This window comes from Otolemur garnettii, unplaced genomic scaffold, assembly GCF_000181295.1.
Source record: "Otolemur garnettii isolate 467f Iridium unplaced genomic scaffold, OtoGar3 scaffold00002, whole genome shotgun sequence".
Taxonomy (NCBI): domain Eukaryota; kingdom Metazoa; phylum Chordata; class Mammalia; order Primates; family Galagidae; genus Otolemur; species Otolemur garnettii.
Genome location: NW_003852397.1, coordinates 34524025 through 34538222, shown reverse-complemented (window position 1 = coordinate 34538222; position 14198 = coordinate 34524025). Strand labels below are relative to the sequence as shown.

Here is a 14198-nt window from a genome sequence, read left to right as displayed (position 1 = left end):
ACACAATTATAACTCAGATGCTGGTGAACCATGGAAGGCAAAAGAGAGTGTATAAGAGGCAAAAGAATGGTTAAGGGAGTTGACAGCTGCTAAGAGAGTCAAATAGAACAGACCTTTGGATTTTCAATGCAGGAGTCCTTGGTGACCTTGGAAAGTGGTTTTAGAGCAATGGCAAAGAGACCACAGCCAGAGCTTAGTAGACCAAAGACGGAAGAAGCAGAAGTAGCAAGTTAAGATAGCTTGAAAATACATGTTGTGAATAAGGAAAGAAGTGTAGTAGGAATGAGGGTTCAGAGGAGAAGTTAGTATGCACACATGCACACTCCCCACGGTTGTATGCTAATGGAATGATGCAGTAAATGAGAAATGATGATGCAGGTAGGACACAGAAGCAGCTATCTTGAAAGATCAAAGGAGATGGCATTTGGATCACGACTAGGAGAAGCGGGTCATGGCTAGAAGCAGGGCCTCTTGTCCCACTGTGACAAGTGGGTGGATGCAGCTACCTTTTAACAAATAATTAGAAAGCACCTGCAGCGTTCTAGACGATGGCAACATAGCGTTTAACAAAAGAACAAAAATCCTTGCCCTGATGAAACTTCTATTCAAATGGAAATTGGAGGAGGTGGACAAATGATAACCAAATAAATAAAATATACATTTGTCAGATGATGAAAAGTGCTATCAAAAAAAAAAAATCGGTTTCAGATTGTGTGTGAAAACACCACACTGTACCCTAGAAGTGCATAAATGTACACAGTTACCATTCAATAAATAAATAAATAAATAAATCAGGGAGGTGGAGAAGGAGGATAGAAAGAGTGGCAATGGGGTAGACGTGGATTGCAATTTTAATGGACTGGGCACTTGACATAGTGTTTATGAATTTACTTCGTGACTCTCAAACACATTTATTTTCAAAGCCATTTTAAATTTGGTCTAGTACCTGTGTGCCAGGACTTGTGGGAAATCTACTCTCAGCCTCGTTTCATAGGTGTGCCCTTCTGTGAGCACCCCAGCACTTGCCCAGCCCTATGCCTCACCTTGGTAGTCTGCATCACAGGTTGTAAGTTATCTTTTTATTTATGCAAATTTTTGATTAAGATAGTTCTTTACTACTAGATTAGCAGCTCCAGGAGAGGGACTGTGTCTCTGTTGGGCAATTACATCCCCAGAATCTAGCAGAGTATTGGCACATGATAGGTGCTGTTTGTTGAATAAATGAATGAAAAGTAATAAAGCTTTCTTCCATAAGCCATGTTTTTAAGAATCTCATTTTTTTTGTTATTTTTGTGGTCACTTTTAAGTTTTCACTTCTCACCTTACACAGCCAGTGAATGGCCTTTTCCAAAGCACACAATGAAGTATGTGAAATAGAGTAATCTTCTTTTTCTTTTTTTTTTATTACAGGACCAATGCTAAAGGTGCTCCTCTGAATATAAATAAGGTCTCTAATAGCCTGATTAATTTTGGAAGAAAGTTAATTTCCCCAGCGATGGCCCCAGGAACCATGAGTGGTCCTGTACCAGCGGCCCAAAGTGGTAGTGCCTCCTCTGCTGTAATTCCCACCAGGACTTCAACAGAGGCCCCAAGGCATCACCTGCAACAGCAGCAGCAGCAGCAACAACAGCAGAGGCTGATGAAATCGGAAAGCATGCCAGTGCAATTGAACAAAGGTAGGAAAAAAGTGCTAATCGATCCAAAGAACATGCTCATAGTGTAGCCTGAAATTTCCTTACCTGCTTATGAGGAATCAACCTCTTAGAAATAGAAATTGATGCAAAAATTATTTTTTTAGTATGTTATTTTTGATCCTTTTTAAGTTGAAATATTAGATACTTTATTGTTCTTAATTAAAAACATTTTATTAGGTAATTTGTAGAGGTTTTTATTTAACATTTATGTTCTAGTAGACTTGTGGTTTTGTCCTTTGGGTGCCCATACAGTATGGTGGCATGAATTGACACAATACGGAACTTGAGATCAGTGGGGTCTATTCTCTGCTAGACTTTGTACAGTAGGAGAGAATTTGAAATGGGGATTCTGATGCCATGGGCTTTACTAGTTCAAGCATTAATCAACACATTGCAGTGGTTTGGCAGCACCATGCCACGAGGCTTGTGGTCTCTCATTCAGCTGCTTTATCTCTCAGGAATACATACTAGAATTTTAAAGAGGAAAAACATCTAAACTATCTTAAGCAGCCAAAATAAATATATGTGTCCATGAACTAAAAGTTAGAACCACAGAATGTTAGAGTGGAGGAACCCTGAGATACCAGTCCATGTAGACATCTGCTTTGATAAGAGAGGGGCACTGCTGTTGGTAGCACTTTTGCTACTGGGACTCTGGTGAGCTCCTTTTATGTGACCTTTCCTTTTTTGTGACCTTTCCAATGCTTCACCTCTCTCGTGTACTTTATTCATAAGAGAGACGTTCAGGTTCTTACTCAGAATCTATGTACTCCTGTTTTCCACCTATTTTAAAATGACATAATATATTAAGCCCTCCTATTCTTTTTTTTTTTTTTCTTTTTGGAGACAGTCTCATTTTGTCACCCTGGGTAGAGTGCCTTGACGTCATAGCTCATAGCAACCTCTAACTCTTGGGCTCAAGCAATTCTCTTGCCTCAGTGTCCCAAGTAGCAAGGACTACATGCACCTTCCACAACGCCCTGCTGTTTTTAGAGACAAGGTCTCACCTGTTTCAGGCTGGACTCAAACCTGTGAGCTCGGGTAATCCACCAGCCTCAGCCTCCCAGATGGTTAGGATTACAGGCATGAGCCACCACACCCAGCCTAATCCCCCTTATTCTTAACAGATTTGAAACAGCTATATTTATTTTTAGTGGTGTGACTCGGCTAACTGTACTATAGAAACAAGAAATAATAACATGATGGCACAATATATATAAAAAGCTATCCTAAAACCTCACAAAGCTTAACAGTCTTGGGCTATTTAATGTCAGAGCAAACATCCTGACCCAAAAACCCTCATTCATGTCTTAAAGGGATCCCTCTATTACATCAGCATTCAGTAATAATTAGTATTGACAATAACAGTAGTAACATGATCAGCGAGAAGACCTCAAACTATTTTTCATATACTCTGTTTAGGAAGATTATATCAAAAATTATTAAAAATTTTACATATGGCATCTAAATTGGTAAACCTAAGCTAAAATGCCTTTATTTCCCAATGATGAAAATGATGAGCATTATTCAATAATGAGTATATGTGTGTGTGTCTGTATTCCTCTCTTGGTTACATACATCTTGTTATGTATCTTTTCTATATGTCTTTGCCTGTGTGAAATATTAGATTTTATAAATCAGTATTTAAATTTTCGTTAAATTATTCAATTACGTTTCATAAGACTAGGCAGTGCCTATGGCTCAGTGGGTAGGGCACCGGCCCCATATACCAAGGCTGGTGGGTTCGAACCCGACCCAGGCTAAAAAGAAAAAAACAAAAACTGCACCTTTCATAAGACTAGCTCATTGAAAATTACATTCTTTTTGATACAGAACTGTCAAACATGATTTTTTAAAAAGGAGATTTGGAGTCATTAACATGTTGTAAATGTATTTTAATGCCAGAGACTTGCCCACTTCCAGAATGGGAATGAATGTTATTTTACATATTTCTTAATTGTACTGTTTTATTGTTCTAAACAAATATGATTTCAATATTGCTTTGATAACAAGCTATAGTCACTTGTAATTCTAACTGATGACAAGCAAATGAGTCAGAGAATCTCTTAATGTTGTAGCTTAAATTTTCTGAGGAACCAAGCCAAATGACTCTAGAAATATAAAGTTGTGTCTCTAAGGAAATGTCAAGTATTAATATCACAGTAAGTGAGAAAGGAAGTGTGTGGAGATGGAACAATTGATGAAAACTCAGTCCCCAGTTACAAGGAGACAACAGAGCACTTAAGCAAACTATTTGGAACATGGATGTCACCAGGGCATTTTGTAACTAATCCTTGTCCTAAAACAAAGTAGCCTTGTTTGACAGCCCTTTTATATTTTTATTTCTGATTCCTTCTTCTCATGTCAGTCTACCCAAAAAGCCTGTCTACCTTCAATATTAATGATAAATATTCCTGCTAATGCCCCTCCCTGCATAGAGGTTTGAATAAAATAAAAGGGAAAGAGAATAGTTTGTAGAAGTAGAAGATACTGTGGTTTGATACTTTTCCTTCACTCACCCACTGATGAACCCCAAAAGGCACCCTGACACTCTCTGATCCTGTTTCCTCGCCCTACAATAAGAGGTTTGGGTCAATCCCTAGGGAGTCTCCCAGCTCTAAATATTTATAGTTCTTTTGGTAAAAGATATATTTAACAAGGCTACAATGAAAAATGTTTCTCCAACATTTTTTTTATGCTTTTATTTCTCACAAGTATCCGGCTTTGCCATCACACTGACAAATCTGCAAGTATGTCACCTGGTCCCATAGATGAGTAAACACAGCATTTAGCCCATCAGGAGGCTGGTGTTGGGGTGTGATTTCTGTCTCAGAACAGAGTCGTCTGCTCAGGGCCTTTGAGGAAAGATGATGTAATAGCCATCTTAGTGTGCTGTGCTGGAAAATTTGAAAGTTGTTTTGAAAAATGGTTGTCTATAAAGATGAAACTATTTATGGATTTCATAGACTAGTTAACTCTCAATTATTTGTGTTTATTTGCTCATATGGGGGTAGTTAGTATTTGTAACCCAAATTCCTAAGTGTGTGCTTGAAATGAATTCTTTAGTTTGTGTGTGTGTTGGGGGTGGGATAGTGGAAGAAAAAAGCCTCACAGATGTTCTCCACAATTTTCTTGAATATTTAATATTAAAATGAGTTTTTTGTCTCTATATATTAATAGGTGATTTAGAAGAAGCACAGTAAGATGGGTAGCAAGCATAGAATTGAAAATCTTCAAATACAGAGAAAGTGGGCATACCATTTGTCAGTGAATTTAGAGTTACATTATGAAAATTTGGGGCCTATTTTTGCTAAAAGCTATTTATCACTTGTTTAGGATGTGTTCCTATTTATAGATTTTATTTCAGTTATAGTAAATGTGCATTGTTAATTAATAGGAATGATATAATTACAACCTACCACTTTCCAGATGAGCTGGCCATGCTATAAATCATAAATGTAGCAAATGGTTAGGACATCAAGGGCATGTTACTAAATTCAGAAATTGATTTTTTTACTGCTGTACATAAGGGAAAGTAAATCTATTAATCAGAAATTATATATAAAAAAATATGGTGCTTTTTAAAAAATACTTCTTTCTGTAGCTTATTAATCTCAAAATATCATAGGCCTTCAGATGGCAATATATGCAGAGAATTATTCTGTTGACAGTGACTGTACTCGGTGCTGAACTTTGTCATCCAGGAAGGAAATCAAAGAACCAAAAAGCCTTCCTTCTAAATGGTAGTTCCCCTCCAGTTTTTCACAAGATTTCCCTTTATGCTCCTTTTCTTTTCTTACTTGTGTTCTCAAAATCCACTCAGTTTTTTTTTTCCTTCTGTTTCCTTTGTCTGTATTTTTAATTGCTTTTTAATTTGAACACATCTTTATTTTAAGCACTTACTACAGGTCCAATTTGTAAATGAAATCTTGCCTATGATAAATATATCAAGTTAAGGGTATGCAGTTCACAGATTTATTTTTACATGTTGACATTTATAAGTACATGTGGTAACTCATGAAATCGTTTCATTACTTAATATGAACTTCCATCTTATTTAGGTCTTTATCTTATCATTTAGTTAAAAATAAATTTTGTCTGATATAAGAGAAAATCAATTTCAAAAGAATGCCTATTTTTAAATAAGTGACATATAGGTTACTTTTGGATAAAAAATTCTTTTCAAAAAGAAAAAGAAAATATGAAATCACACTAATACTTGAAGATTGCTTATGAAATCTGCTCAGTAAAATCTTTTGATAACTAAAGTTTTTTATACTCTAGACTAGCAGAAACTTGTTTATGTTTTCTTTATGAAAAACACAAAAGCTTCTTAGGAAACACTCTTAAAAATTATTTCCTTTAAAAATAATTAATATTAATTTTTAAGCATGTGCTTTATGTTTTATTGTGCTTTACTTTTAGTAATTTGATAAAACTATTACAACTTTGAATGTGAAAGAAAAGTTATTTCCTTTTTGTGAAATCTAATTATTTTTTCTTATGAAATCTAGGCGATATAGTTACAGGAAGCGATGCTCAGGTTTCTGCTCCTGTCCAGACGCTAACTGACCTCCAAGGTACAGTTACCTTAGCAATGTAGCATCCCCCTCCCTGTCTACAGTATTATCATTGCCTACTCCAAAATTCCATTTTCCCTTCTCCCCACCTTCTCTTCATACTGTTTTCATTTTACTACCATTTTCCGGCCACTGAGTGGCACTGTTGTTTAGAACAAAAAAGTCCCTTCTCATCTCATTCATATCTTGGAGATACTAAACCTGGCTATAATGTGGGTTTTCTATTAAATGTGCACAGGCCTCTTTGCAAAATATGATTTACCCTATGTTTTATGGTTCTTTTAACACATTACACTGTATGAGGCATTTCATAGGGACTGGCATTTTTGTTACACAAAAACGTTTTTGTTTGACAAATTAGTTGTGAAATTAGACAATTTATATGCTATGATCAGGCAGAATTACTTAGATTTTACCTAAAAGAACTGCAACCTGCTTTTGAATTTTTTTAGTATAGCCTTAGTATTACAAATTATAGTAACATAAAGTGTGTTGTAGCAAATCTTCTTATATAGTAATTGGCAATGGTTTAAAATAAAAAAAATTTTAATATTATCATATATATTTGTTCAAAATATAGAAAAAACAATTTAATAAACACAAAAAAGTTATATTCATTTTAGTACCTCTTGTGGAATTTTAAAACATACATATTTAACTTTAGTGCCTTAATTTTTTATTATGCACCCTTTTAGATGAAATGTGCCATAGAGTGGAGTTCTATGTTAAATGCCTATACTAACTTTAAGAATCTTCTATCCAAATTCAAACTAAAATAATAGCAGTATGAATTAGCACTCATATAATGTTTTTCTTAATTTTAAAATATCCACATAACAGAGTCATGCTAATAGTACTAAAATATTATTTTAATAGTGATATGTCCTCATAATATCTATGCTTTTAAATAAATTAACAACAAAAAAGGATTTGGGGGTGCACTTGAGACTCAAAGGAGTAGGGCGCTAGCCCCATATACCAGAGGTGGCGGGTTCAAACCTGGCCCTGGCCAAAAACAGCAAAAAGAAAAAAAAAAAATTGTGATTAAGAGATTATATATTGGCTTACTAACAATAGCAAAAACAACCACACTAAGGCAGTAGAGGTATGTGCTCTCACTTCTATATATAGTTCTATGTTTCACAGGTACAATTTCTGACCATATTCTGGTAATTGAACCAGATGACCTTTGAGGGCTTTTCTAACTCAGGGATTCTGTGAAGAGCTGTTACTCCTCTTGGTGTCTGTTAAGTAGTGTGCATAAAAAAGAGAAAATAGAAAAGAAAAGGCTGATAACCTCCACATGATCTCTTTTTAGCTTTGCATTTAGATGAAGATTAATGTTATCATTTGATATGATGAGAATTCATAAGACTTAATATTTTTTCCCGAAAACTAAATTATGAGCCTCATAAATAACTTTTTAACAGGTGTTTGGTTGTCCAAAGTTAAATTAGTTAACTAATTGCTGTATAGTAGATCTGTAGCTTCTCAGAAAAACACGGGCTGTGGAGCCCTATGTATGCCTGAGGAAAGGGAGATCTGAAGTTGGCTTGCTTATTCTGACTTCTGCCTCTGTGCTATTGCTCGATCTGTTTTTTTTTCCTATACACCAGAGCCAGATGAGCAATGTTACTCTCTTAATAGAATTTTGAAGAATGAGGCTATATCATTTTGTTCAAATAATTTGTGTTATATGAGTAGAATCATCTCGTTCATTTAGCAAGTGTTTATTGAGAACCTACTATGTGCCCACGTCTGTTTTCATTGGCCCTTTGGCTTTCCCTTCCCCCCAGCTTTACCCTGTTGCTTCAGCATTACCTTTACCCTGTAAGCCTGCACAGGCAAGAACCAGCTCTGTTTCTGTTCAGAATCCCCTCTGCCTCCCACACTCTTAGCAGAGATTGTATCAGTCTGATGGGAAAGTTGCAGCTACTTTAATAGCAGTGAGTCACAAATAAATAGCTTTTGATCTATGGTGATGATTCTGACAATGATGAGACCATGAGAAGACACCTACCTTGATTTGAAGAAGTTACTTTTTGTTTTCCTCAACATACTTCCTGAGGAGCACTAAGAAGTGGAAGTAAACCAAAATAGCTAATTGTGAAACCAAAAACTTTGTATTTGTGCTTAATGAGATCAGTAACATTAGAACCTGGAGAACTTCACCATAGGTAGCAAACTTTTTATGGTCCCCTATGTATTAGAATAGGTAGACTTCTTAATTTTAAGGAATTGAACTATTATTTTTTTTCAAATGCCTCTTTTTAAAGTAAAGAAGGAAATTTCAAGAAATGAAGTACATGTTAATACTTTCAATGATGCTTTGATTGCATATAGTCCTTTTTCATGAGGGTTTTTTTAGCTCTGTCTTTTATGACTTTTAACATACAGTGGTTATATGGGTTCTAATTTTTTAAGAAAAAAACTGAGTGTGGGGGTGGTGCCTCTGGCTCAGTGGGTAGGGCGCCAGCCCCATATACCAAGGGTGGCGGGTTCAAACCCGGTGTTGTGGCAGGTGCCTGTAGTCCCAGGTACTCGGAAGGCTGAGAGGCAAGAGAATCACCTAAACCCAGGAGTTAGAGGTTGCTGTGAGCAGTGTGATGCCACAGCACTCTACTGAGGGCGATAAAGTGAGACTCTGTCTCTAAAAAAAAACTGTGAGGTGAGAGTCTATAATTTCGATCTATAAGTAATTTTATAAAAAATCATTGTGAAGTTGGGTGGTGCCTGTGGCTCAAGGAGGAGGGTGCCAGCCCTATCTACTGGAAGTGGCAGGTTCAAACCCAGCCCCGACCAAAAACTGCAAAAAAAAAATTATTGTGAAGTTTTATTTTATATCTTACAGTGTAGGTTGCCATCACAAAAAATATGCCACAGCAGAATTTGTTTTTCAAAAACTTAACTCAATGCGTTTCTTCAAAATTCATTTTGAAAACTGCATACCCACCCCTAGAAACCTTTTTCAAGAAATATTTAGGAATTTATTCATAAATCAAGAAGCTTTAAAACACAGGCACACACATGAGAAGATAATTTAGAATTTGTAACAGCAGAAGTACAATCAGCTGTTCTGCATCTGTGGAATCAGCCAACCACAGATTGAAAATATTCAGGAAAATAATTGCTCTATACAGAACATATTCAGACTGGTTTTCTTGTCATCATTCCCTAAACAATAAAGTATGACAGCTATTTACATGTTATTAAGTGTAAGTAATCTAAACATGACTAAAAGTATATGGGAGGTTGTGCACAGGTTATATGCCAATACTGCTGCCATTCTGTATAAGGGACTAGAGTATCCATGGATACTAAGGGGCAGCTGAATTTGAATATTATCATATAATGGAACATTAACAGAGAAATTTAGATTTCTTGAGTAATTTTGATAGGCATCTTTAAAATTTATATTTGCATATATGTATTTATGTTATAGATGTGAATAAAAAATACATACACAGATACCATTAGATCATCAGAGTATTTTAAACTATAAAAAGAAAAAAAAAGATTAAAACTCTTCCTGCCCAGGTGATCAGTATTGATATTCTTAAGGTAGGCTCAGCGCCTGTGGCTCAAGCAGTTAAGGTGCCAGCCACATACATCTGAGCTGGTGGGTTCGAATCCAGCCTGGGCCCACCAGACAACAATGACAGCTGCAACCCCCTAAAAAATAGCCAGCCCTTGTGGCCATCATCTGTAGTCCCAGCTACTTGGGAGGCAGAGGCAGGAGAATCGCTTGAGGCCAGGAGTTGGGGGTTGCTGTGAGCTATGATGCCACGGCACTCTACCCAGGGTGACAGCTTGAGGCTCTGTTTCAAAAAAAAAGATATTCTTAAGGTAAAACTAAGACACATATAACATTAGATAATTTCAATTAATGAAATGTATTAAGTGAAAAACGGGGTCAGGGGAACTCCATTTTCTCCCACCTCTATCCGCCAGCCTATTTCCTCAAGGGTAATGACTTGTAACATAAGAAAAGTTTCTTATGATCCCTTCCAGGAGAGAAAAAAATGCTTTTTAAATTGATGAGTAATATTTGAGTCACATTAATATGATAAGAGCTCACTTGTTTGGAGGTGACTTTCCCTCTAGACCATCAAGAAGCAAGCCCTATCAGAAATGTCTCAGTGCAAGTGATAAGCAGCAAATTGGTAGGATAAGGAGAGGGGGTGCCAGAGTCACCTACAGCAGGACAGAGCAATGACAAGAGAAAGAGCTCACGGTAGTGAGGGAAGAGACCAAAAAACCAGAAAATGAGCTTTGTGGATGTCACAGTATTTACTGCTCTAGGTGTTCTTGAGAAGTGATAGACCTGAAGTAGAACAAGTAGTTCTGTAACGTTTAGTCTAATCACTTTAAGGCAGAGAAATACATGTAAACTGGATTTGGGGAAGCATCAATTAGGTGAAATGCATTTTAGTGGAAGGCCTATTCCAAAAGACACTGAATCAATGAGTTGTTTTTGGACTGAGAACAAAATCAGAAGTTGCCCTTTACTTTCAAAAGGTTTCATTCCTTTTTTCTTTTATCTAATTTTAGGTTGCATTTACTACAGCCCACTTGTCATAGCCTTTATTAGGAGACAAAGTGGTGCAGCTTTGCCTAGCCTGGGCTCTGCATTTGGGCCTGGGTTTGAATCCTCGCTCATCACTGCTAGATGACCTGGGGAGGGTCCTTAACTTCTCACTTGTAAAGAGAGAGTAAAGCAGCTACTGAAGGATTGTTTCAGGGCAGTATCACAGCACCTGCCCCATTGTGAGGGCTCTAGGGGCTACCTCCTCAAGTAGTGATGGTGATATAATACCATAAATGCGTTTCCCTCAAACACCTTATGATTTGACTCTGGCTTTCAGAATCAATTTATGAAAGATGGATACCTCTGTCATTCTTTTCTTAATTATCACTTCTGGTAATCTAAAAACACATGTTTGCATGCAAGTACCCAACCCAACAGGGTTTGACTTCTGCCATAAGCCTGGACTCAGCGTGTCTATTCCAGGGGCATCAAGTACAAGCTGCTCCCATTAACTCTCTTATAGCACCAAGGTGTGTCTTTATGAGTAGACATCAGCTTTCTTGCTCTGTCACTCAAGTTTGCAAGGTAACAAACTGTTCCTAGATAGGGGCCAGATGTCTCTTTTCTCCTGGTCACTGTATAAATTCAAGGTCCCCTTTAGTGGCCCCAACACTGAGTTCCTGGGATTTTTCCTTTCTGTTCTTCTGGGTTGTTTCCCCATCAAGCTCCTCTGTTCAGACCTCCTGGCTTCCTGAACATTCCTTTTCACATCCAGTGTCCAACTCCTCAATTGTTTTCCAGTCTACTGAGGTTCTTCCTATGTATTTAGTATTATACATAATACTTATTCTTACTTCCCTCTGAGTTTAATAAGAGAAATTCATGAAAATATTGCTTATGGGACATGGTGGAAACTTAACATTATTTCCCTTCCTCTTTCCTTCCCTCCCAGTTCCATGGGTTACAATACATCGTTACTGAGTGTTTCAGAGGGAAGGAGAATGAAGGAAGCACACAATATACTTAGATATAGCAAAGTCTAATCCAACAGGTAACTATGCAATTTAGAAAAAAAAAGGTACCTCTTTGGCAGATGAAGCTCTCACCAGGGGACCTGACTATACACCCAGAGCATAGCCTGGACTTCAATGGCTCTGCCAGGCAGTCTTACGTGAGGCACATGTGATGCTCTTTGCCCAGAGCCAGTAAAGTCTGTGAGAGATCACTGAGAATTGCAGCCAGTGTCCCACCAGAAGACCTGCAAATGTATAACCAGAGTACTGCATATTGAACTACGTGCTCTAGATTTGGAAGCCACCATTATGCCTTCCATTAGAATGGTTTGTGTCTACTGAGAGTATATGCTAGGCACATGCTAAACCCTTTACATTATCCTTTTAGGACACCTGGCCTCTCGTAGATGAAAGAATCAGTGACTCCTTCAAGGCCACACAACTAGATATACACTGAGTTTATACTCAAACCAAGACACCAGGTATTGACTTGTGGAATTCTCCCCTGTAAACATCTCAAATCTGCCACTACAGCCATAATGTAAGCCCATGTAATCTCTTGACTGGGCCAGTGCAACAGATGCCTCACTTAATCAAGCCCTTGTAATCCTCATGCCACTAAACTGCTTAAAATTTGTCATAACTCACATCATCCACCAGTAAAATAAAATCCAACCTCCTTAACATTAGAACCAGGAGTTCTTGATCTGGTTGACCCTCAATCTGGCCTTATCATACCCTGTCCACCACTCCTCAGGGCTGGATGACCAAGGGAGAGACTAACCTAACTTTTAGGATGCCAGCAACTTTTAGAAAGAATTTGATATTTAATCTCCTAGTCCCCAAAAACCATTGAATTAGTCATCTAATTTTTAGAAAAGCATTCTGTTGAACTTAATCTTTCTTTATACTTTGGAATGGGTACCATTTTCAATTACACATTGATGGCAGGGAGTAGTAGAGGTTTTAATCAGGTTCTGATTGCGCCAAATGTTCCCAGTGCAGTCGTCCAAAGCCTTTGTAAATACTGTGTTCTCTGCCAGGAATAATCCATAAATAATCCTCCTTGAGCTTCCCCCTACCCCAAGTTATAAGATTTAGCTCACACCTCTAATTGTCTGAGACAAGAACGGACATTCCCACTCCACTACGGCCCTACAGAGTGTGGTTGTTTGTGCTTCCACGTTTGCTTTTGTCACCTGGGGTTGTAGCTGGGTGTGTGTAGAAATTTGTATTTCTTTTGTACAGCTATTTTGGGAAATTTTTAAGAGCCCATTTTGTGGTCATCCTCCCATCCCCAGTGCTAGACAGAGCTTTTTGTAGGCATTTCCTAAGATCAGTAGGCACAGGACATGTTTGGTTATGAATGAAAGACTACATGCATGTTTTAATACATGCACACCTCAAACAGCTTAAGAATGAGCTTATATTTAATATATTTAATAATACCTCATAAAATATATTCTAAATGATTTTCTTGATTCAGAAATGCTGAAAAAAAATATCCACAGATGCTCAAGTCTCTTGTATAAAATGATATAGTATTTGCATATAACCTACATACATCTTCCTATATACTTTAAATCACCTCTAGATTATTTATAATACCCAATACAATGTAAATTCTATTTAAATAGTCGTTATATAGTATACTACATTTTAAAATTTGTACTGTTGTTATTCTATTGTTATTTATTTTTGTAAATATTTTTGAACATGGGGGGGTTGGATCCACAGATGCAGAACCCCAAAGTATGGAGGCAGACTGTACTCTCTCATACCCTGTGAGAACATACTCTGTTAACTCCATTTTCTTAAGGTCTAAATGTTTGTATTCTCAAAAGCACAAAAATGTTAGTGAGCTACTGACAATTTCTATAATTGAGAAGAAACGTGAGTTTTTGTGTGATACATAGCCAGTTTCTTTATTACCACTACTATATATTTGAAATATGAGAATTCAGAGATAAATTCTGATAAGAGCTGACTTTAGCTCCGATAAAGGTTTAATAACCAGAATCTATAGAGAACTTAAACGTATTAGCAAGAAGAAAACGAGTGATCCCATCTCAGGGTGAGCAAGGGACTTGAAGAGAAATTTCTCTAAAGAAGATTGGCACACAGCCTACAGATATATGAAAAAATGCTCACCATCCTTAATCATCGGAGAAATGCAAATCAAAACTACTTTGAGGTATCACCTAACTCCAGTAAGATTAGCCCATATCACAAAATCCCCAATCCAGAGATGCTGGAGTGGATATGGAGAAAAGGGAACACTTCTGCACTGCTGATGGGAATGTAAACTAATATGTTCCTTTTGGAAAGACATCTGGAGAACACTTAGAGAACTAAAAATAGACCTGCCATTTGACCCTGCAAT

The 14198-nt window shown here is 37.1% G+C and overlaps 1 protein-coding gene across 4 annotated transcripts in view; it reads left to right on the top strand.

Annotated features, from left to right (window-relative positions):
* The window catches only part of TBC1D5 (TBC1 domain family member 5), a 551029-nt gene that overhangs the window by 474587 nt on the left and 62244 nt on the right, over window positions 1–14198 (top strand). For 3 of the 4 annotated variants that reach the window (XM_023513703.1, XM_023513693.1, XM_023513701.1), the window contains 2 exons: window positions 1411–1676; window positions 6209–6274. In XM_023513703.1, coding sequence (XP_023369471.1) covers window positions 1411–1676; window positions 6209–6274 — 332 coding nt within the window. The remainder of the gene's footprint in view (window positions 1–1410; window positions 1677–6208; window positions 6275–14198) is intronic. The other variant, XM_023513698.1, reaches the window with a different exon arrangement.